Below are 24,930 nucleotides of genomic sequence, written 5' to 3'. Positions count from 1 at the left end.
GTTTGCTGCTCCAAGTGATGAAGGTGACAGTAGAGCATCCCGGTGGCCTTCCACCCCTGCCCAGCCCTCCTCCAGCATCCCCCAGGGACTGCATCCCCCATGTGTATGCCTCATTTTTCTATTAAAAAAAGGCAAAAGCCTATTTTGCTGCCTTCAAGCAGCAGAAGGACTGAGCACCCATAGCCTTTGCAACCTAGAGGCACCCTGCGTGTCCCCGGGGAGGGCGGGAGGCGCAGCCTGACAGTGCTGGGAACAGTGCCTGTCCCTCGCCACCTCCCAGAGTGAATCAGCAGCATTTTACTATACCAAGGCCCCAATCCTCATTCAATTAAAAGCCAAGGAAGGTCCCTCATCCTTTCCATTATAGGTAAGTAATAGCTGGTTCTTTGCAGAGGAGCAGGAAAGGGAGGCACCTTACGGTCCTGGCCATCAGGGACACCGTGACAGAGCATGTCTGCCCGGCATTGCGACTGGTGCTGGGAAGAGCATTCGGATACTGGGGCTGTGGTTCCACAAGTGACCCAGAGAACCCCCAATTTAGCAACTACGGTGGTAAACAGGGGATCCCGCAGGGTAGGTCCTACGGAGCATGGTTATCAGTGCTCCCAGCAGCATCTCCCACCCTTACCCCTCAGTGAGATCCAGATGGTGGATCAGCAAATCCCAGGTATCAAATGGGTCAGCTCCAGCCTTCCCAGTAATGACACCCTAAACAGCAGGAGACCAGACTTTCTTGGGAACTGCCAGTACAAACCCACGAGGTCAATCAGACCATAAATTGTCTGTGTAGCTCACCGGCTCCTCGCACACCGCAACCGGGGCTCTAGCACGGGGAGCGCTGCTGCTATTTGCTGCAGGCACTGAAGGACGGGGAGGAGGGGACATGATGGAAGCAGCCCCTGGCTTTTGCAGAGAGCCAGTCATTAATGCAAGAAACGAGGCGCAGGGCAGGTCGCTGGTGCCAGGCACGGGCAGTGCTGGGTACGCCTGGGCTGCGGCACAGCGGTGTGAGCAGGCAGCAGCTGCCCAACGCCCTAAAGGCAAGGGAACCACACCACCAGGCAGGAGAAAACACCTTTCCCACTATACTTAATTATGCCTGGGCAATAGGCGCTGTAGTCAAGTCTCTAATCTCATTGATACGCCAGAAGCAGCCAAGAAATGTCTTTTTTCGGTCTGAGCTCCCAGGTGGTTCAATCCTGCCTAATCTCCCCACTAAAGCAGCAAGATCCTGACACCACCATCTATTTTAGGAAGAGGAAAACCAAATCCTCATGGCAAGGTCAACATCTTGCCATGAACTCTCCCCTTTCTATCCCAGTCTGGGTTTCATGGTCCGTCTGCCCACGCACACCATCCTGTACCCCCAGAAGGATCTTGGGGTGGACCAAGCAGGAGGGGGACCCCAACGCCAGCAGCACCATGCCTTCACCTGGGCTTAAAGATCAGCCTTTCTGCTCGCGACGAAGTAACTGTCGAAGCATGTTTCCCCATCACAAGCCATCCAATTTGCCTCCCGCAGAGCAATGCCACTCTGCAAATCTCCAGGCGTTATGGGAACCAGGGTATAAAAACATTCCCGGTGCAATGACGCCAAAATTGATGCTGAAATTAGGCTGGGAACAGAACTGGCGCGGTTGCTTCTAGCCCATAAACTAAAACGTACGTATATGGCCAATCGCTCACAAAGATATTACACATTGCGATCGCCTGTAGCATTTTTTCTTGCTTCCAGCTTTGCCCTCAAGTTGCCCCCTGGGCATCCCAAGGGCTTGGGCATCAGCAACTTCAAGCGACTGCAGACCACAAGAACGCAGCCCAGCCATTCCCTGCTTCGTCAGCACCGACAGATGTTTGCAGCACAAACACCAAAGATCTTGGCTCCCTGTTGGACACCGAAACGCTGCCCCTGCCCCAGGGAGGGGGTCCAAGCCCAGCTCCGGGGCTTTCCGAGGCCACCGTGGGGATGCAGGCACATCCGCTGCCTTGTCCGCAGGGAGAACGGATGCGCAGTGCCCAGAAACCACGTCCACTCTTATGGAGCTGCCCCAGGGAGCGCAGGAGGAGGAGGAGGGAAGGAAGGATGCCTCCTCAGGGACAGCCCTCGAGCAGGAGGCTTGCTGCAGCCCGTGCCCATGAGGTTTTGCTCTCTACAACGGGTTGCACAACCAGCCCAGAGATGGGGGCCAAAGCCTTAGAGATCCCTTTGCCCAGAAACAGGCAACACATGCCTCTCTATCCCCCATCTCCTGCCCGAATGGGAAGGACCGACCCCATCCTCATCACGAAGGAAACTCAGGATCTTACAGGCTTCCAGCACACAGAAATACTGTCTCTGGCTCCCCATCTCTACGCCCAGCTGCCCAAAGAGACCCCAGAGCAGAGCTACTCACATTGTACAGGACTGTGGTCCACCCTTCCATGGTGATGCACTGGAAGACAGTCAACACAGCAAAGAGGATGTTGTCAAACTGCGTGATCCCATCGTTGGGACCGATCCACTCCCGGCACTCGTAGCCTGGGGGGCAACCCTGCACCCCGCATGGATGGGGGGGGTCCAGCTCCTCTAGTTCACCTGCGAGCACACAGCAGAGAGCCAAAGGAGGCAGAGGTAAGAGAGAGGTACAGGACAGGCGAAGGGAAGAGCTTGAACACAGATGGGCTTGGGGCAGAGCCGGGAACCCCGCTGGGACTAGCCCCAGCTGCACACAAACTGCTCCTGTAAAAAATTGGGACATCCTGAACGCAACCGGGTGATGCCTGGTGCGCATGAAGCAAAACGCAGGATCTTCTCGGCCCTGGGCTTCCTACAATGGCAACACGTGCTCATCCCGGCTGCTTTCCAGCCGAGGGATGCAAAGCCCTTCTCCCCACCTGAATTGTTTGTGTAGCAGGCTCGGTGCAGCTTCCCGCTGTAGAACTCCAGGCCAATGATGGCAAACATGAGGATAGCAAAAAAAAGAAGCAAGCCGATCTGGAGGAGAGGCACCATGGCCTTCATGATGGATTTCAGCACAATCTGCAGGCCTGGGAGGGGAAAGAAAGAGCACAGCTCAGGACAGTGATCCAAACCCCCTGCCTGGGGCACATCCATCCCATCTGGCAAGAGGAGGACAGTGAGCAGAAAGGACAGACTGTCATCAGACAGATGCAAGAGGCCAGCACAGCCTGGAGCATCCCTTTGGGCAGCTGAGGACCACGGAGGAAAGCACCATCCCAGGGAGAGCAGGGAGAGCCAGGCTGCAGAGCAAGACTCCAGGAGGGCTGGTTTCTGGATCTGGTCCCCCCTCTGGTGTCCTGCCTGTCCTTGTTCCACGTAGACTTGGTGGGACCCGGCCCACGCCGCTCTGTCCCCCACATTGCCCCCAAGGCACGGATCCAGCACACTGACCAGACAGTGCCCAGGGCAGCAGGGACCACAGGACCGGTGCCAGCAGCAGCTTAATTTCTTTATTTATCCCCGTGTCGGCAGATGAAATCTTGCAAAAAACCTAAAATCTCCCCTGAATAAACCTCACTCCTCTTTCAGGAGGATCCACCCACCGCCTTCTGGCCAGGGAAGTGGAGCCGCCGGCGGGCCCCGGCAAGCCACCAAGCCCAGCCTTGTGCCAGCACAGAGCAGGCTGGGTGGGGGGAAATGCCACCCAGGGACACCAAACGCTGCCATCCTAGAGCTCCCACTACGTGGGGAGGTTTGTCCCCCTCTTCCCTGATTTCACCCTATGTCTCCAAGGTGGCACGAGGACCCCTCTGCCTCTGAAAGACATCAGGGACAGATGCGGACACCCCGGGAGGAAGACCAGGAGCATCCAACTTACTGGGAATGCCTGAGACGAGCTTCAGAGGTCTGAGCACGCGCACGGCCCGCAGCGTCCGCAAGTCCACATGGGTGTTGAAGTGCGTCCCAGCAGTGGCGAGGATGCTGCGGGCAGACAGGGAGAGAGCAGAGTTATCCTGGGCAAAGCTCCTGGAGACCCCACTGCCAAGAACCACATTCCCACACCAGGCTGGGGGAAGCCACGAGGAAGACCACATCCCTAGGCAGGTACGGAGATTCAATGCCTCCCAAAGCCCACATGCCAGCGAGCCCCGTTTGATGCTGGCACCAAAGCTCATGGGCCACTATGATCAGCCAAAGCCACCCAAGGGCCACCCAGCCCTGGCAGCCCCCCATCGATGCCCCCCACATGCCATGATGGCTGCGGACAGCCCCATGCCACAGCGCTGGCCATCACCCATGCTGTGCCATCGCACTCTGGGGTCTCAATGCTGCCGACACCACGCTCATCACGATTGCGTGGGTTTAACCTCCCTTCCAGGCAGGAGGCACATAGACCAGAGATGGTGCCCCAGAGATGGAGGTCGCTCCCCTGACGGTCACCCATGCTCCCCTGGCAACACCTCCAGCCATCAGCTGCTCTGGCTTTTTTCCACACATGGAGCTTCCTCGGACCCCCACCTCTGGGATTGCCAAGAAGGAGCAGAGAACCTCACACGCATTCAAAAATCTATAGTAATGAAAGTTTGATGACCGTGGAAGGCAACCAGCAGGCAGAGGAAGGACTCCAGAGGTTTTCTTTTAAAACAAAGATTTTCCAAGCCCATCTCTGGAAAACAAATTGGGGCAGAAAGGAGCCGGTGCACACCGAGTCCAGCAGTGGAAATATTCGGGGCCCCTGTACTTGCTGGGGGGACGGGGATTGTGCGGCTCGGGGATGCCGGCAGAGCCACGGGAGCACAGACAGCAGTGCCGGGGCTCATGGCCTCCTCTCCCATCCAGGTCTGTCCCCAGGGTGCTGGGTGGGGAGGAGGAGGAGGGAGGGCTGCAGTGGAGGAGCAGGGGATGGGAGAGGAGGGGACGGGGAGGAGAGTGGGACAGAGGGAGGCAGCAACCTCAGGGCTGTTTGCAGCAATCCAAAAACCGAGGGAAATTGGGTCATTGTTCCACTAATTCATCTAATTACAGGCCAGAGCAGCTCTCTAGCTCGCTGAACAATTAGCAGTCTTTCTCTCCCCCTCTCCCCGAGGTACGGCAGGTACCAACCTGCCCCTCCAGAAAGGCGGCTGGGTTTCCTAGGATACCCCGGCAGCAGAAACACTCTCCCATCAGCAAACCAGGTTGTTTCAACTCCTTTTCCTATCCTCCTCTTCCTCCCTGCCCTAGTGCAAGGGGTTGACTGCAAAGACCAGCCCTGGCAGCAGTTGTGATGCATTGCCCATGACTCCCGGCGTACCAGATTGCTTACCCCCTGATATATACGGGGACCTTTTACCCTTGATGGCACTTTCCCTTTTCCCCGTCGCCCTTCAGCATGGTCCCCGTGCCGCAGCCTGCGACCAGCCCCCGCTACCCACGGGGCTGACTGGAGAGTAGAAAAGGGACTTAATTAAATCAGGAGCACCCAGAGGCTGGGGAGAGCTGCGTTGTTAAATTGGTTGTAAGATCAAAATCAATAAGTATGATAAAGCACGGCCACTCAGCAGCACACGGGAGAGAGAAGAGCACAGGCACTTTCATCTCTTTCATGCCACCTCCCAGCGAGAGCAGGGTAACCCGGCACTCCCCAAAACGCCGGCGTAGAAGACACGCTGCACCCAACGCTACTTTGGAGACCCCGAGACCCTCCTTCAGCTTTTGCTCCTCACATCCCAATGCCTGGTGTCCAACCAGCCTCCCAAAGGGACGGGGGAAAGGCATTCGCAGCCCCTGCACTGACTCCAGCCGGGGCTGAGCATCTCCAGGAGACCAGGGATGCTCCTGGGCTGGAAGGCAGGCTCTACCCTTCTCTCGAGGGCTCGCCGATGCAAGGCCAGCACCGTGAAAAGCCCAACTGGAAGGCTCCTGGCAGCAGAGCGGGATCGACAGCTCTCTCCTACCACCATGGAGCAGCATGAGCCGTGGTCCTACAGAGCCAGGCAGAGCGATGGAGGTGGAGCCATCACCACTCCCAGCCCCACTGCACATCTCCTCCCCGGGGCAGGACCATCACCCGCTGCCCATCGCGGCGGAGGGGAGCGGAACGCCCTGGCTGCTAAGTCCTCCGCTAACCCAGATTTGTTTGAAGGGCTCGGGAGCCGCCGCGCCGAGCCTTCAGGCAAGGTTCAGGCGATTTCAGGGCACTACTTCCCAGCGCTCTAAATTAGCTGCTAAGAATGGGACTCCTCTGTGGCAAGGTGACATGCTCCTTGTCCTCGCTGGGGGACAAGGGACATCACGAGCTCTTTTGGAAGGAGGTTTGGACAGATCACCAGAGCGAGGTGGTTGCACTGCAGACGTGTCTCCCGACCGATGACAGAAAGATGACCCACCGCTACGAAATACGTGCCTGCGCATCCTTTTGCGGGCACAGGGCGGATGCGCTGGGAGCATGCGCTGCTGCAGCTGCTCCCGGCAAACCCGTCCATCCCAGAGCACCGAGGCACCCCAGAGCCTCCGAGAAGGGTCTGAGCAGCTCTAGGCCATTCTTAGACTAATTGAGGTGGCTGGAAAAAGCTAAGCAAGCTTCCAGACACGCAAGCCTGGCTTTTGTCTGCTTTTCCCAAGCCCTTCAGTGGCTGTAAGTAACAGACATCACCTCTCCCCGACAGCCAGGGTTCACAGACACCACCACCACGTTACTGCTAATAATAAACACAATGCTCAAAACACACCTTCCTGCTTCGGAGTTCAGCATCTCACCTGTTAATTGCTTATTAAGCCTCTAAGCATGCCTTTTTTTTTTTTCTTTTGCAGAGAGCCACCTGTATCACCCAGCATGACCCACTTCTGATTTATATATTGACACACATTAAGGTTTCTTATAGCTCCTCGGGATGCACGGCGCAGAGATGGGACTCGGGTTGGGACAGACCTTTGTGCTGACACAGGGCAGCAGCTCTGGTATCTGTAGAACAACTTAAACCCTTTTCGAACACTTACAATATCCACGTCTGATGTGCTAATAATTATTCTTTATTTTTAGGCAAGGACCCAAACTAAAATTACATCTCACCATCCAAGTTATTTGAAAAAGCTGCCAGATTGGGCTATAAAAATCCCAATGATCTCATGCTTTTCATCATATGTACTGGAGAAAAAAAGAAGAAAAAAAGTGAAGGCGTTTTTATAGGTCACCCAGGCAAAGGGGTTAGTTTTACTTCTTCAGAGGAAAGAGAGACTTCAGGTGAAGAAAAGAGCAAAGAGGAGCTATTGGAAGAATGCAAATGAGAGAGGAGGCAGGATGGGAAGTATATGCTAATCCCCCAAAGTATAATTGAATAGTGAGCAATCACCAGCAGACAAAAACATGCTTTCGGAGGAAAAAAAAAAATAAATCCAATGCTTTGTGTTTGCAGCCAGAATGATTATATTATTTTATTTTATTTATTTACAGGCTGCGGAGTGAAGGGTGAGCTCCCGCTGGGCCCGCCCCACCTGCAGGCTTTGGGGCTGGCTGCCGGCACGGAGTGATTCTCAGCCCTCGGGCACCGCTCCAGCTCGCAGCAGCTGAGCAAGCACACGCCCTCGCCCCCAGCTAAAGACCCGCACCTATGGATTTCTTTTCCCAGGGGGGCAAAAAAAAAAAAAGAATAATCACATTTAAAATTACTATCTGCTCTTTGGGACTTAGCAGAATAAACCATGAGAGATGCGCGACGACCCTGCCCACGCAAAGCCCTTTTACTAGCACAGAGCCAGCACCAAATCCGGGCACTAGCACACACGACAGCACCCACCATGCCTCCGCTGCCCGTGCCACGGGCTGCACATCGCACCCGCTCCCCTCCCTGTCATCCCATCGCGAGCAGCACCAGCAGCCCTGAAACCTCAGCCCTTGGGGACAGCGCACGCAGCTGGGAGCATGCTGCAAAGGGCTTTGCAGCGGGGACCCCAAGCAAAGGCTGAACCCCCAAAATGATCAGATCGACCCTCGGTTTCATCCCCCCCACCCCAAACTGAGCATCCCTCGACTGTTTCCATGGGGGACCACTGCAGAGGCACATGCAGACAAACCGTCCCAGCGAAGGGTAGCTCCAGGGTGTGCTGGGTGGAGGGAGGGATCGGCTGAGACAGACTAATCTCAGCTCAAAATCTGGGGCAGGGAGGGTGCTGGCTGGCTGGCTGACGCACAAATTAATATTTATAATTAAGTGGAAAGGCCCCTCAAGGCCTGCACTGCCACCTGACTCTACGAGGGAGAATACTTCATAATTAATACACTGGTCAAACAGCTCACGGAAAGTAAGCTACCTGATGAATTTACCCCATTCTTGCCCTTTTCTGCTGGTGAATCAATCCCTCCCCGTTCGGCAGACAGCATCACGAGTCGCAGGATGGACTCTAGGCTCTTGGGTCCAAACCCCGCTCGAGGCAGGGCCAGCAGGATCGGGTCGCCCACCCCGAGGATGCCCCAGCAGAGCACAGTGCTCCTGCTTTGGAGGTGCCAGGGGACAGGGACACCAGGCCCGAGTCCTGCCCTCGGCACAGTTCAGAGCAACCTCAAAGCCCCCATCATCTTCACTTGCTCTTTCTAGGTTTCGGGGCCGTGACACAAGTGGATTGCACTGCTGCAAAGCTGCTGATCCCGTCTTTCCTGGCAGCTTTGAAAGCCGTGAAATGGGCACCAACGACTCCCTGCAAGGTGTGATGAGGGTGAAGATGAAATCTGCCTTCACCAGCCTTCGATCTGGGGGACAAAATGATCCCCCAAGGCCACCTCTTCCTAGAGAAGCCCCCAGGATTTGGTACACAATGGAGCATCCCCCTCTGCAAGCCCACCCTGCGCCTCCCTCCCGCCTCCGGCAACGCCTCTCGGCAGATGCAGGATTTGGCAGGGGGAGGAGATGCTGGTGAAACTGTGTTTGCACAAACGGGACCTAGTAGAAACCTAAAGTCATTGCCAGGAGGCTGGAGAGCCGGCCCCGCAAAGAGAAACAAAGTGCACGCAGCCGCGGAGCGCAGCAGGAGTTGGCTAAACTCACGCCAAAGGAAAGGTCCGAGACCCCAGCGATATCCACCCAAGCCTGGCTGATACCACCTCCCCGTGTGAGGATGTGGTGGAAAATAACCCCTTTCCCCTTCCCTCGAGCCAGGCTTTTACCCCGCAACTCCTCTCCTAGAGCGAGGTCCGTGGCAGCGCAAAGAAACGGTGCGCATGGACCCGGCAGCTTGACCCAAGGCTTTACCCCACGGGAGGACGAGGGCTTCGCCCCAGCCCGAGAGCTCTGCACTCAGACATGTGGAACAAGGGTGTCGGGGCTGTGGAAGGAGCTCCGGGGGACCGCGCAGGTTGGAGGGGGGCCTGGAAGGGGATGCGATGCCCCCCCGGGGACCAGCAGCCACGTGGGAGGGACTGACTCACTCCGCAGCGCAGCGGCTGCGGGAAACGGGAGCCAGGAAGGATGGGGCGAAGCGCATGAGCAGCACGCGGGCCGGACCCTGCGCCGGGGGAAGGCAGGATGCCTGTCTCCAAAGCCATGGGTCTGCCTGCCCAGGGATCACCCCACGTCCCCCCACCACCCGTCCCCAGCAGCACAAAGCCTTTTCCCTCATCTCCCACCCCATCACCTCGCCGGGCAGGGGAAACAGCGCTGCCCTTTGTACGAGGTGCCAATGTCAGGCACGTCCCGTCGCCATGGCATATGGCACATGAATCATTCACAAAGCTGGAGAATTAATTATTCATCCAAACGAAAGACCAAACACTTTACTAATTGTCCTGGAAGGAAAGAGCTGGGAAGGGGGTAGGAGATGGGGCAGACATCAGGTTGGAGACCGGCACCATTCATGAAAGGAAAAGAAGGGAAGAGGGAAAAAAAAAAAAGTCTTGTCTGGTGTGATCAAAGCATTGCTCCACTTTCGGACTCAGGGTTGTCACTTTACTGGTTTATCCTATAGGACAACACTCCTTGCAATGGTACAGGCTCTGGCAGAATAATTCTGTTGGGATGTTGCACTTGTGCTCCAATTTAACACTTGTTCTCCCAGCCTCATATCCACCCCCCCAAACTTCCTTGCCTAGAGGTGCGCTCTCCTCCCCCGGTTAGGAAAACGCAGGTGTCGGCGCCTGAGGAAGAGCTTGTTCCCAGCCCGAGTGTGCACGTGTACACGTGTGTGCTCTCGCACATGCATGGGGTGCCAGGCACGCTGCTGGGTGCCAGTACCCCAAACCACGAGGGGATGCAGCAGATGAACATTCCTGCATGGATCTTCTGCCAGAACCTGTTCAAGGACAACCGCCCACCATCTCTGAACCTCTGAGACCAAAAAGACCACCTAAGACATGCCGGATTTGGGTTGTGCAGGGTGCACTAAATACCAGAGGGCAAAGCATCCTTGCCCCTGCCGTAGGGGAGCTCAGGGGAATTGCAAAAAGGGCACCGGGTACTTTCCAGGATGGTCACCCCAAAATCCAGGCAGCACCACAACGACCAACAACCTGCCCTCCTTGTCCCCATGCTCCCGTTGCAACCCCGCAGCAAAGAGGGAAGCAGCCTCCTTAGGAACCGCTCCCTCCTGCTTCGCCCCAGCCACGGCTGAAAATTGGGGCACGGGTGTGCGCAGGATTTCACCAGGAGGCCAGAGGGACAGGCCGGGCTCACGACTGCCGCTTGCCTTTGCAGAGAGAGGACATTGGGTTTAGGACCAGCCGTCCCGGCTTGGAGAGCCGGGCTTTCCTCCGCCGGCATGGGCTGGTGCCCGTCCGGTTGGCTCTGGGTTTGCCAAAGACACAGCAGGCACCACCGGCGATCATTCATTCCTGCCTTCCCTTGGCCATGCTCCACCCCACGAAAGCCCTTAACGAAAACCACAGTGCCCAAGGGCTTCACAAAAGGCATCCAGGTGTAGCAGCTGTTATTAAAGCCTCCGAAAAACCCTGACGCCAGCTCTTCGTTTTAGTGACCCCGGTGTATTTATCCTGGTTTTACAGCGACTGCTTTGCCGGCTCCTGAGCAGCACGCCTTTACAAGGGCCTTTTGATTTCCATTTTGATTTTTTCCCATTGTTAGAAGTGTTCCCCCACCCCTTCACCTCTCACATAACGTGTTATTGTATTACCGCTGCAACTGCTATAAAAAAAGCCAGCGCGGTGCTATGATGCTCAAGCATTGGAGTGTGTGAAGCACACACCCACCTGGATATTTTCAGAGAGAGTTTAACCCTTCTTTTTCCATGACTTCCTTAAAATACGGTGTAGGACAAGGCAGGCTGTTGCAGGCTCCTCGTTCTCTATTCATTATGCTAACAGCACCCAGGGAGCACGGAGCTGATGCTCCAGTTGCTCGTGGCTGAAGGCCCTTCAACCTCTTCCCTCTTGGAACCACTGATTAAGAGGTCGCCAAGGTCCCACTGCCCCTTCTCACCATTTCTGAGCAGTTTTCCCCTTTTTGGCCCAGGACACACTGCATTGAGCAGGTCATAAGTCCAGCTTCAGTGCCCAGCCAGGTCTGGTTCATGCACGAGCAAGGAGAGCATCCCCGGCACAGACGTTCCCCTCCCCGGCTCTGCCTCAGAAGGAATGAAGGTATTTTCTGCACGTTTTCAGAGAAAAATATTTTTAGCTGGGGGAGAACAGGCTGTTTTTTTCAGGCAGCAATGATGATTTGGAAACCACAGGTTATAAACAGAGCGGGTTTACAAATGTGACTATTAGTTCCCCAGTGGAAGCTTTAGCATCAGGGAGTTTTAGGTGGGCGTTGATTTCCACAGAGACGAAAAAATCTGGATTTATTGACATAAGAAGCAAACACCAGTTGAACCCAAGTCAATGCCATCCATTCCTGCACAGGGTCCCAGGAGACAGTGCACGGCAACAGCCCCTCGTTAGGCTAATTAACACCAGGGAGAGCGTGTCCAGGATATCCCGCGGCTCACGGAAATCCCTACGCTGTGCCCGGGGACGCGATGCCACCTGCATTAAGCACCTCTCCTATCAGACAGGTAGCAAAAAAAAAAAACGTTCAGAAAGGAAAAGTAATACTCTGTGTCACCCTTGGAGGGACAAGGGCCAGCGAGCACGATGCTGGGTCCCTCTGGGTCCATCAGGGATGCATCCTGGGGTGGGTCCTGCTCACGTGAATATTGTCTCTCGTCCATCCTCATGGGATGCATCAGCATCCCAAACCGGCCAGCGCATCCTGAGATGAGCGCTACCCCACACCTCTGATGCTCACAACATCCGCTCCACCACAGCCGCTGCCTCTTGCTAAGTCGTGACAAGATCCCAGTGACAATTAATTCTCCCAAGCTCAACAGTCTCTGTCCAGACACTCATACATTAATCAAGCATAAAGTTTTAGTCTGCAAAGATGATCCTGAACCCGACAGTCACCCGCACACGTCCCCCATGCAGAATTCACCACCCACCTTATGCAACCGACACAGCGTGAACCACCAAGTGCAAACCCTCTCCCACAAGCTGTTTGCAAGTCATTTGCCAGCCGAGGATTACTTGCTGAAGAAATTTGCCAATAATTCAGCAGATCAAACAGGCGAGAGTTTCTTGCTAGGGAGGCGCAACCATGGCTTTATCAGCACCACACGGCAAAACCAAGAGCTGAACAGCACGGAGGAGCCCATAACCTCATCCAGCTGATCCCCCAGTGACCCCTACCTTTCCCAAAACTGGTCCAGAATGAAAATCTGTGGGTTGTCTCCTCCACCCACCATACAAGAGAATGCCCCCCAAAAGCCCAGTGAGTCCATGCCAACAGGCACCGGCACGGCTGGGGCCACGCCGGCAGGTAATCGGGCTTTTCTTGGAGAGGCTGTCATCCTGCTGGAGCAAACATCAGGATGTGAGGAAGGTGATGGTGGTGAAGCAGACCCTGTAGGGCTGCGCCCCTCAACTGGCAGTGTCAGGGGGACCCAGGCACCTCCCGGCAGAGTGGCCGGCGCGGCACGAACAGCCCTTCACGGACAATTGATTCCCTGGCACGGGGCCCGCCGCGGTGCAGCACTGAAAGGAGCTGGCAAGGCTTTTGCGAGTGAGTAATTGCCGAGCGCTGACTCAGCACCGGCTCCGTTACAGTCAGCTCGCCCAGAGCCGTGGGGAGGGCAGGGAGAGGTCCACGGCGAACCCCCCCTCCCAGCCCAGTGCTTCCCCTTGGCCCAGGCCCCAAAGGATGCCCGGGCCAGGAGACGGCTGACGGGCATTCCCCAGGCACCCAGCCGCTTTCTGCGTGCTCAGCCCAGCACCACAGCTGCACAGTGAGGCCAAGACATCCCCTCTTGTTGCTACCAGGGGTGACACGTGTCCCACACTGTCCCCAGGGATGTGACCACCTTTGCCAGCCCAGGAGCCGTGCCCGGCCACTCTCCCCACAGCACCGAGCCCACCTGGCCACGGAGCTCTCCCATTAGAGTCACTTTGCGGATGCAGAAGAGCCAGCAGCGTCCTGCGTGATGGCTGCACCATCCGCAGGCAGCCCGCTTGCTGCCCACCGAGGAGCATCACCCCACCGAGACACCTTGCCTTCGTCCGCAGAGATGGTCCCACTCCCCAGAGAGGTCATCCAGGTCCGTGTTGGACCAAGGGAGTCAAAACATTCCCAGTCACGTTCTCCTCAGCCCTCCTCCTGAGCACAGTCCCAACCCGCACCTCTCCACCGCAGACAAGCAGCACCCATCATCACATCCCTGGTGGCACCAGGCTCAGCATTTGCCTTCCTCCTCCAAACACCCAAATGGGTGTTATGTCCCATGTGGTACCATCAGGCAGGGCCAGGCTGCAAGCCAAGAGACAGGACTGTACAGCAAGCAACTCGGGAGAGACCCCAGGTATCTCATCTGGCTCCTGTGCCTCAGTTTCCCAGCCAGCCCCGCAGCTGCTCTGCACCCAGCAGAGCTCATGAAGTGCTCAGAGATCCACAGACACCATCTGTTTGTACGCATCAAACCAGCTCCTCTGAACGTGGCATTTCCATCAGCACACAAAAAGCAACGGCCACGATCCAGGCACCCCTTCCCCAGGACCCCTTGGTGGCTGTAGGCACCCACCTGCCCTCCACACAGCAAGGGACCAGGGGGGGTCACCCCAGGAGGCTTCTGCTCAAGCCGATTGCCATTGTTGGCTGACACAAGCCCAAATGCCCCTGTTCGTTTCTATGTCACCAAAGCCCATCACAGCACAAGCAGGACTCAAATCTGGGCCACGTCCCCGGCAGGTGACACCACCGGTGACACAACCAGCACCCGCGAAGCTCCATGCACTACCACCCCCAGCATTGCTGCTGCACGCCGGGATGCTGAGCAAGCATCACCTGGGAACACAGCTCCCCCCAGACCTTGTTCCCAAACCCCCAGCACCGGGCCAAGGCTGGAAAGTGCTTGGGAAGGCAAGAGGAGAAGAGCTTCTCTCCCTCCCCTTGGGGGCTTTGCCCAAGACCTCTCCCAAACCATGTCCAGTTGCTCATCAGGCCATATTCCCACCACACCCCATGCCCAGATGGGTGACAGATGCCAGGCCACCAGCTGAGGAAAGCTAGACATGATGCCCTCAGAGCCAGCCCTCCTTGCCCAACGGGGAACCTTGTCCCCCATCAGCTGCCCACAGCAAAGCCAACGCAGGAGCCTCCAGGGCAGAGAACCATCCTCCCCCTCATTGGGATGAAGAAACACCACTGACAGCAGCAAACCAGGGCCTTGCCTTGCATCCTGGAGCTCCTGTCAAGCCCCCACGCCCAAGCTGCCCAACCCCACCAACAGCCCCGCGCTGCCCAACTCACCCGCTGAGGACCACGATGAAGTCCATGACATTCCAGCCATTGCGCAGGTACGATCCCTTGTGGAAAACAAATCCCAGAGCCACGATCTTAATCCCAGCCTCGAAGCAGAAAATCCCGATAAAGTAGGGCTCTGTCTTCTCCTGCCAGAGGGGAACCAGTGACACGGTGAGAGGGGGAGATAGAGACAGTGCAAACACAGCACCAGCCATTCCACATTGATCCAACCCACATCCCATCCCACCTTCCCCAGCCCCATCCCCCCCTTTGGGAGCTTTCCCAGCCCTTCCTCAGCCAGCACCAAACTTGGAAACAAAAAGCAGGGGCTATGACTCACTCGAATTGCCCAGTCCCCCTTCCCTACCCCACTTTTTAAGGGGCTTAAATCTTCCTGAACCCTTTCCATGGAGAAGGAGTATGTGACAGCAGCCCCAGGAAGGCTGGAGGGGCTGGTCCTCAAGGAAACCTCCTGCCCTACCACCCTGAAAACAGAAAAAATTAGCTGGTAGGTTGGGGTGACTTCCCCTTAGCTGATGCCCCTGCTCACCCGCCGGACCCCCCAATACAGGGCAGAGACGGACGGACACGGGGTACTTACTAATCTCCGTGACATGGGCGTCTTGTCATCCTCGGGGAGGTGCTGCTCAAGGGCCAGCACGATGCAGTTGGCAATGATGGTTGCCAGTATCATGTACTCGAAGGGCGTGGAGGGGAGTTAAGGAGCAGAGAAGAGGTGGATGACATCCCCAACCCACCACCCCTCCCCTGCCCACCCTTCATTTCACCTGCTTGTCAGCCGCCACCACCACCACCGCTTCCCCCAAAAGAACATGCACACACGCAGCCCAGCTTTCACCTCCCACTGCTTCCAGGCAGGAGGGTGAGGCCATCTTAGTGCTGTTTGGAAATGAGAGGGGTGGCGAGAGAACTGAGAGCCCCCAGGACCTTCCTCACTGGAGACGTGCTGAGCATCGTCACCTCCTTCCCAAGGCAATGGGACATTTAACTAACAGCCTTTGCTGGGCTGCAAACTCTCATGGGAGAGAGATGCTGCTTGTGGTAGGAGCCCAGAAGACAGACACAAGTATGAAGGTGTACAACTAGGCTCTGACCAGGTTGGGCTTCATCTAGAAAAGAGCTTAGCATGGTTCCTGGCAGCGTCAAGGAGGCTCTCCCTGGCACGGCATGCTGGTGGCCGGGGCTGGCACGTCCCTTCACGCTGTGGCCCTGCTGCTTGCCTTCTCTCTTCCATCACAAAGCAGCAGGAGATGGGGCTTGGAGGGGGGTGTCATGGGCTATCAGCAGCCCTGGTCCTAAAGCATCCCTGTGGGAGGGACTATCTGCACAGCCCGAGGAGGACAGGGCATCCCTGGCAGGTCCTAGGGACCCAACCCAGGCCAGCCCACCCTGTGCCACGCGTTGGTAAGGTGGACATGCCCTAGGAACCGAGGGTCCCTTGCCAAGCACCCCACGGGTGGCAGGGTGAGCCCAGGCAGCACTGGGAGCTGCAGAGCACCAAGCTGAGCATTCGCAACTCAAGACACTGATGACGCCTGGGTTGGAGCTCCAGTTCAGGCAGGGTTGAAACTCCCCACGGAGACATCCCAGCTCGGCCACACTTCAGCAGGACCCCAAGAGGTAGTGGCACCTTATCAACAGGATCTAGTTGGACCCTTACAAGCATCCTAAATCCTACAGCCATGTCGAGGGCTTACGCACCCTTCTCTGGGAGCAACCCCACACCAGGACAAGTGGCAGCAGACGCTGACATCTGAGGACCTGAGTGAGCGGGGAGGGCAGGCAGACGCCCAGGAAAGTGCCCCAAACTCAGCTCCCTCCTGCCTTTCGATTCATAGGGGCCACCGGGAACAAGGTGGGGGCATGTAGCTCCATCCTCCTGCCTGGCCCACCGTCAAGCCCTGAAAACAAAGCACTTCCAAGCAACAGGCCAGCGACATCTTTTTAACTTCCCATCCATCTTTACATCCTTGCAATAAAATCCCTGTTGTCCTTAATAACAAAATGAGGTCAGATTCATCAGTGGGCAGTCAGCCCCTTCTCCGCTCCCTCCACGCCAAAAACACACAGCTACATTACTGTCACCACTGGCGTCGGCGGCCACCCTGGGAGGGGACTGCTACCTTCCCAAGGCTCATGTCTGTGGAAAGGGGATGTGATCCCACCTGGAATGGATTTGCTCATAAAGAAATCAGCCACACTCCCACCATACCAAGCCAGCACAGGCAGCAGCACCCCAGCTGAGCCCTTTCCCACCACACCAGGCTTCTCCAGACCCCACAGCTTCAGGTTCACCCTGCTCAGGCCAGAAGGTACCAAATGCCTGTGCCATCAACCCCTGGGAAAAGGGATGATTTTCTCTTTTGCAACCTTGCCTTTTGGGCACCGAAACCGCTGACTACAGTGAGATGCTTTAAACCAGTGGCTCTGAGCCCACGGGCAAGAGAAGACATCCCAGTGCTGACCATGAGCAACTGGAAACCATGAAGTGATGCTGGTGGCATCAACCCCGGCAGCAGCGACCCTGTGCACACTGCGATTTGAGGGGAAGGTGGGAGCGGGGCTGGGCATCGGAGCGGGTCCCCAGAGAGCTGGCCAGGAGGGGCACCCAAGGAGAGCCTGCAGGAACTGGGATGTATTTAGCCTGGTAGGGAGAAGAGCCAGGAAAGATTCAGCCAAGGCATTTAAAAGGCCACTCAGTGAAATTAATGATTGCTAAGTTAAAGGCAAACCAAAAAAGAGACCGCTGCAGAGCTCACCACTGCGGGCTCGGACCTTGATGCCAGCTGGGCATGAATCGCGAGCAGCTCCCTGTGCTCAGGGGGAGGCCAGACCCCAAAAGTTTTCCTCCAAGGCTTGATACAAGTGAGGACTTCATTGCATGGCTCCTGCGAAAGCCACGTACTTTCCCCGATTCCCACCTCTAGCCGCACGCTTTGGCTCATACGCAGACCGTGGCGCTTGGCCCCGAGCCACCGGCCTATTTGGGGTCCTTTTGTTTCATTTTCCTGAAAGTCTGCAAGCAATTAGCACAGGCTTAAAAGAAAACAGCGTGTTAGTGGGGCAGTGCAGCCAGCTCCCCAGGTGCTAGGCACATTTGCCTAGATGAGAAGTGTGAGAACAGCACGGTGAGTCCGTCTGTCCGCCCCAGCACGGCTGACTTCGCCGAGCATCCCGCACTCCTCCCCACCGCCACCTCCTCCCTCCTGGGGCCACAAGTCCCACAGGGGAAACACCCGGGGGGAAAAACCCGACTTCTCCAAAGCCAGCAGCGTGGGAACCCTGCCCAGCAGTGGTACAGGGGCTCAGGACCACCTCTAATGGCTCAGCTCACCCCTATATTTCCTTTCTGGCTCCAACATCTGGCTTAACAGTGCACATCTGTCACAGCCCCAGCATAGGACCACGTCCCCGCTCCACCTCTGGCGAGCGCGTGACACGTGGGTCAGCAGGTATCAAGTCTAAGGGAAACGGGGCAATTACTGTCCTAAGCAGCGACCTAAGCACAAGGTCGCTGCCAAAAGTGACTCTCCAAACCCCACTGGCCCGGTTTTCCGAGGACCCAAGTCTGGGTTATCGCATCTGGAGCTGGGTGAGAGCTGCAAGGCATCAACCCTGCAGAAACAAGCCCCTGTAGCTCCAGCTGTGCCAGGTTTTGAGAAGCCAAGGGTAAGAAAACCCTCCCCAAGGGACAGCAGGAACATCTGGCTGAACCGGGGGCAATTTTATCCACGCACTTCACTTCTGCCAAGCAAGCACCCTCCCAGCTCAGGGCTGGAGCCCACCGGACGATGCTCTATCACTCCTTTGTTTCCTGTCTCATTAGATGTCTAATTACACAACCTTCCAGCCACCCAAAACACAGAGCAGCACTCGCCTCCCTCCAAGCCTGGTAATGAAAGCCCGTCTCCCTCCAGCCTTCTCCTCCTCCTTCGTCTGGCTTCTCCTGGAGGATCATTAGGGAGCCGATAAAAATAGGTTTTCTTATTGATTTATCTCCTTTATCCTTTACACTCTCTCCCCTGCACCGTTGACTTGTTTCCTTAGCAACTCAGCCGATCCCAGTGCACACCACACCTGCAGCTCCATGCTTCCCTCCCCGTGCATTTGAGGTGGGGAAGGTGCCCCCAGGCCATGCAGACCCCCCCCCAGACCCACACCCCAGCCCACGCAGAGCAGGCACTACAGGCTAACCCCATGCCTGGAGCTGGAGCTCCTCGGTGGGTCTGGCAGGGGCTGGCAAGGAGCACCAGGGAGATGTCCAGCCACCCATGGATCCTTGCTTCCAGCTGTGACCTGCCTTGTTCACCTCCCTCCCCAACCGGGACCCAAAACCAGCCCACCCAGAACATCGGTATTGCTAACGCAGGGAGCATGCCCAGCTCCAAGCCCTGAAAATAGATTTATGGTGCTGATGGCACATTGATGCAACATCCCTGAGAGGTTGGGTGCAAGATAAATACCTCCCTGGGTGTGGGCAAGGACTGGGAGCTGCAGAGAGCCCCCCTCCATCTCTCCGCTTTGGTGACCGTGCCTTCTCCCCGCTCCTGGGCAGGCAGGTGGGGAAGGAGAAGAGCAGCCAAGGAGCGAAGCCATGGGGGCATCTCAAAAGGGCTCTTGGGGAAGCCTACCTCAGAGGGCCAGCGAGAAGTACAGGAACAATTTAAACCCTCACCCTGCCTGCATCACCCAGCATCACCCAGCCCAGCTCCAACATCTCCCAGAAACTTAAGTCTCCCTTTCCCATGGCTCTCCGGGCTTCCCCCAGGACCTGCTGCACTGAGGGGCTTTTCCTGCTCCCCGGGTGTCAGCGAGAGGGAGCTTCAGTTCCTACATCTGCGGACTTCATCTTGCTGCTCCCGACCCCACCACTGCTGCCTGCCCCACGCAGACGTGGCACAACAGGAAGACCCACCTCTTCAACATCCCCATCCCTAGGACGCCGCGACCCCCCTCCTTTCAGCTCCATACCCCAGCAGGAAAGCGAGCACCTCCTCTCCAAGGCCGGTTTCCAAGAGAAACCTGTCAAATGGAGCAAAGACCATGAGCCATCCTAATTCAACTCTGGGGTTCCCCAGCCCTACAGCACCTCCCTGGCTTGTCCCCGAGGACACAGGGGATCTTCGCCCAGCAGATAAGGCTACCCAGTGCCCTCAAGCAGCCATAGAGCCATGGACCCTCCTGGCTGTCCCCATCCCTGCATCCTGCCACCCAGCACTCCCGGCCCATCGGTGCTTTGCTGGGGTTGACAGAAAGTGACGTCCAAAGGGACAAGGTGCTGACAGACCCCAAATCCTCCCACCATGCTTTGGATGCAAGCCAGCTCCCGCGTGCCCGTTACGCACAGCAAAACAAGCTCAGGAGAGCAAGCATGGATCAGGACTGCACTCGTGTCTCTGCGCAGCTCGCAGGGAGCACCCAGCCAAGGTGCTCAGCCTGCCTAAATCTCACTGCACGGACATGCCTCAACTGCGGAGACGCCGCTTGCTATCTGCAGCCATAGATGTTGCTGCTTATGACTCCAAAACGTGGCGGTCTGATCTCCGTCAGGGGCTAAACCGAAGGCAGTGCCAGCCAGGAGCCGGTCGGGGCAGAGCTGCCCACACTGCTGCTGCTCCCGTAGGGATGCGGGGCACCTGCCTGCCACGTGCAAACAGCTCCGTGGAAAAGCGTCTCCTTCTCCCCCACCTCACCCTGCACTTAAAAACTGGAAATCAAATCTCTATCCTCTCCTTTTTTTAAAAAAAAAAAAAATAAAAAAGAACAGCATCATGTGATTTTCCTGCCTTAACATCAGTTTTTTAACTTTGGTTGCCACAGCAACAGGATGCAACTTGGCATCACCATGACAACAGCTGCCTCTGTTTAAATTCACCATCTGACAGGCAGCCTCGCTCTCTCCGGCTGTCAAAAAGATGGACCTGCCATTACACCTACTTGCCCCTCCCCAAAAAAACCATTTTAAAAATCTGATGAATGAAGGGCACAAAAAACAGCCATGGAGTTAAAAAAAAATGTTGTTGGGTAGCGCAAGGAGGGAGCTGCCCAAGGACAGCATGACATGGTGCAGCTCTTCTCGCGGGGAGGCAAGACCTGCCAAAATCTTGGCTGGACGAAAGCAAAGGTGCAGAAGATGCTTGCTCAGGTGTGGCATAACACTGCCGGGGTCCCCGAGGGGCAGTGCCCACCTAGCATCAGAGACGCCCAGGTCAAAGTAGGAGTCATCACGAGCAAAACGGTTCAGGCACGTGTGGGTGTGCATCCCATGGAGCAAAATCCCCACACGGGCTGGACTGGGGATGTGCACTGGGGCTTTCAGACACCCCAGCTGCTCTCGGCCAGCCCGACACCAGATTTGGTCCTCAAAGAGACTGAGATAGGAGAAAGCCTTCACTGCAGGGAACAGCAAGGTCCCCAGAGGACTGACAGACATCCATCAGTCCAAACCAGGGGGATAGGTACAGTGGTCGGTGTGTGCCTGCAGCTGAAGGCTGTCCTTGGGGACAGAGCCACACAATGTCATCTGGCCTTTCTGGGGCAGGAGAGGGATCTTATCCAGGTCAAATGTGATTAAGCGGATGAAGAACCGAGCAGATATAGATGAGCTGCAGCCCATCTCGTGCTAACTGAATTGCAGCTTTCCAGGCAGCCAAACAAATGAAATCAGGGCTAAAGGCCTGGCCATCAGCAGGAGAGCAGGCAGGACAAGGCTGTGTTGCCACAGGAGAAGAGAAGTAGATGTTCCTACAGCCAAAACAGCAGCCGCCTCACATTTTGAGCAGGACCAGTAAAAAGAGCAGCTCCAGCAGAGGTAACGCACTGGGCTTTCCAGCGAGAAACTCAGCAAAGACTCGTCTCCCCATGGAGCTGCATCCCAATCCCAGTTACTCGTAGTTCTCCTCCTTCCCTTCCGTGCATCATCCCTATTTACACTGGGAAGCCAAACTGCAGAGGCTGCTGGTTATAATTATACAGTCACCCAGCAGATATACAGGCCTGAATCACCGGTTATTTTTAGCCCTATTACCTAGTCAACTGGAGCTGGATGAAGAAGAGCCTCCACTCCTCCCCGCGCTCCACCCCAGCCCCCTTGGCTTTCCTCGATGCCATGCCCACTCTAACCCACAGCGCAGGGACCAGCCCATCTCCCTCCCGGGGCCAGCAGCTCTCGCTGACCGTGGCCGAAATCCAACGCTCACCTCCCCAAACCACCCTTGCCCTCACTCAGGGGCGATGCTGTGGGCTGCAGGCCAGGCAACTGAGATGCTCACATGTTTTCCCTGGCCCTACCAAAAGGCACTGGCTGCATGTGCCAGGCTACATCTTCAAGGATGGAAACAACTTGCCTGGCCAATGTCACCAAACTCATCACCAAAAAGCCTTGTCCATCCCCAAGCCCTCAGGAGCTCAAGAGGTGCGGAGGAGCTCCAGGGTGGATGAGTTTCTTGGAAAGAGATGGCAGCTAGGCAGGGGATGGCCAGGGATGCTCAGCTCCCGCACCTAGAGCATGCCTGTTCCCAGCACTCACATGGGGATATGTCACTTACTTTTGGGGAAAAAAAAAACCCACCATAAAACGAGCTTATCTCCCTCATGCATTGCAAATTCCAGGAAAGAATAACGCTGGGGAGTTTTTACCGTGCGGTGGTGAAGCTCTAGTCTCTAGGAGACAGCAGCCGCCTGGAGATGAGACATCACGCTGTGCCGCACTGGCACGGGACCCCGGCCCACACGGGGAGCGTCGGGCCAACGGCAGCACCCCAGCTCCATCTTGCTTTAAATGAAAGCTGAAGGGGCAAGGGCCCTGCCATACTGTGCTGGAAAAGCACATGAATAATTTGGCGTATTCTGGAAAAGCAGGCAGGCCGGCATAGCCGCTGCCCTGCAGGGCTCCGAGCTGAGGTGTTGCGTCCCCATCTTCGCTACCGCACCAATGCTCCTGCAGCTGCCCACCCAGCAGGCGCTGCCGGCAGGGGCAGATTTAGGGATGCCACAGGGAATTCGGCCCCCCCCCGAGCTGCCCCTTCACCCCCGGGTCACCCCCCTAAGCCTGAGGGCTTTGTGGCTCCCCAGCCAGGACCAGCTCCTGCCTGGCAGAGGCTCATCCTGACGTGTCAGTGTTGCAAAGGGACTATTTCCCCAGCGATGCTCAGCAGGGCGGGTGACCCCTCCTGCACACCTACACCTCATCGGAGGGTTTCCCCGAGGTACCTGTTGCACCAGACCAAGGCATTGCTGCTTGGCACCGGGGCAAGATCCCTCGCGCCTGCCGGAGGAGCCGGCAAGTTAACCAACAAGTTGCAGAGGGAAAAAGCAGCAGCGGCGAGAGCTGCATGTAATCACCACTGCAGAAAACAGCACAGGGAGGGTCCTAAAGCCAAAGCGTAGCCACGCTGAAGTTTTCCCGTTCGGGTCCTCAATGGGGACAAAGCCCAGGAGGGGTCTCGGGGGGCAGCAGGATGCTGAGCCCAGGCTGATGGGGAGCTGCGTGCTGCGGTGTTGGGCACCGGCCAGGGTGCCCGGGGGCACCCGCAGGCAGGGTAGAAGGGGAGAGAAGCGCGCAAGGGTGTATGAAAGGATGGAGGAGCGGGGGTGATCTGCGCCCTTCACCCAGCCCTAGAAGGGGAGTCCCCAGGATAACCGCAGTCCCTTGCGCCAGCACCCCAAGGGGCCGTGGGGTAGAGCCAGAGGTTTTCAGCATCTTCCCCTCTGCTGCAGGGAGGGGGCAGCCAGTTCCCAGAGCCACCGTGGGGGCCGGGGGCTGCAGGGCGAGGATGGCCATGCCCTGCCAGGTGTCATCAGCAGCAAAGGGGGCACAGGCTGGCAGGTGCAGGAGGGGACAAAGCCACCACCCAACAGGGTCTGGAGATTCACAGGCTCCTGGGGGTCCGTCCCCAATGGGATGGGTAGCTCCGGGTGGGGTGGCAGAACTCCAGCAAGACATCAAGGCATAGAGAAAAGGCTGTGACCACCCCCCCAGCCGCACGGGCACAAGGCGCCCTAAAGCATGCAGGGTTAAACCGGGATCAGAGACACCCCCACTTGCCAGCAAGGGGGGCTTCCAAATCCAAGCCTAAGAAGAGGCTGGGGGGGCTCCCCACAGGGAGAAGGGGTTCAGCTCCCCGCCAGGCACCGAGCAAAGCGCAGAAGGGGAAGCAGCAACAGGGTGAGGAGAGCATCCCCAGGGGACGGGGCACCCCTTGCCACACACCAAAGGAGAGAAGAAGGCAGGCGCTTACCTGCCAGCTAGTGCCACACGCACGTGTCCTGGGTGGCCACCGAGGCAAATCCGGGGAGCAAGGGGGGGCTCACAGGGGGCGCAGAAAGGATATGGCCAGTCGATGAGCTTCTTGGCGTATTTCCTGACTATGTTCTCTTCCCCAAAGAGGAAGAGTGATCTGTTGACGGTGAAGCAGTTCTGCCGGACAGGGATAGGGTTGTACAGAGCCATAGTCCGGGCTCTCTGCGCTTTGGTTTGCTTGAAGGCTCCCGGGGTCCCTCCCGCAGGAGCAGGAGGTCCTTGTCGGCTCCGGTTCTGGTCGGAGCCCCCATCTCCAGAGCCCAGCCTGCCGGCCACCGCCTCCCCAAAGCGAGCCATCCTAAAAGAAAACACACAGGTGAGCCGAAGCAGCACCACCGAGGCAGCGGGGTGGGGGGGAAGAGAAGAGGGAGGGGGGTTGCGGGGTGCAGTCCCAACCACAGCCCCCTCCTCCTCTCCGGGTGATGCTCAGCTCCGTCTCTCCTCCATCCCTCGGGGGGAGCAGGGACCCGCGTGGAGGTGAGGCAGCAACGCGCGGCACCGGCTCAGCGCCTCGGGCACGGCGTGCTGGGCAGCCGGCTGCCTCCAGCCCCCCCGCGACAGCCCCTCGGGCAGCCCCGGCCAGCGGGGAGGGCAGGGAAGCCGTCCCGCTCGGCGGAGGCCGCAGCAGCTCGGTCCCTAAGCACCTTCCGCCACGAAGCAAGGGGTTAAGCCCAGCCACATCCTTCCCACCGCTCTGCCTGCAAGCCCAAACCAGCCCCTTTTAACCGCCCCCCCCCCCCAGCAAAGCGAGCCCGGGGAGTGCCCGCCGGCAGGGAAAGGGCTGGGATCCAAGTCCTTCCATCCGCCCCGTCGCAAAGGAAGACGCAATTTGGTACAGCACCCAGCGCAGCGGAGGGGAGGCCGGGGAAACAGGTTGCAGCGCGGTCCAGCCTAGTTGGAGCCAAGTG

At 57.3% G+C, this 24,930-nt stretch overlaps 1 protein-coding gene across 1 annotated transcript in view; it reads right to left on the bottom strand.

Moving 5' to 3' along the window:
• The window catches only part of CACNA1E (calcium voltage-gated channel subunit alpha1 E), a 95,438-nt gene extending 71,119 nt beyond the window's left edge, over positions 1 to 24,319 (bottom strand). The window contains exons 1-6 of the mRNA XM_059822143.1: positions 24,054 to 24,319; positions 15,302 to 15,407; positions 14,707 to 14,846; positions 3,819 to 3,922; positions 2,875 to 3,027; positions 2,394 to 2,575 (exon numbers count right to left, since the gene is read on the bottom strand). Of these exons, the coding sequence (XP_059678126.1) occupies positions 2,394 to 2,575; positions 2,875 to 3,027; positions 3,819 to 3,922; positions 14,707 to 14,846; positions 15,302 to 15,407; positions 24,054 to 24,319 (951 nt within the window). The remainder of the gene's footprint in view (positions 1 to 2,393; positions 2,576 to 2,874; positions 3,028 to 3,818; positions 3,923 to 14,706; positions 14,847 to 15,301; positions 15,408 to 24,053) is intronic.
• Positions 24,320 to 24,930: the final 611 nt, after the last annotated feature.

This window comes from Gavia stellata, chromosome 10 (genome assembly GCF_030936135.1).
Source record: "Gavia stellata isolate bGavSte3 chromosome 10, bGavSte3.hap2, whole genome shotgun sequence".
Taxonomy (NCBI): domain Eukaryota; kingdom Metazoa; phylum Chordata; class Aves; order Gaviiformes; family Gaviidae; genus Gavia; species Gavia stellata.
Note: the sequence above shows the minus strand (reverse complement) of the source record. Positions and strands in the feature narration are given on the sequence as shown.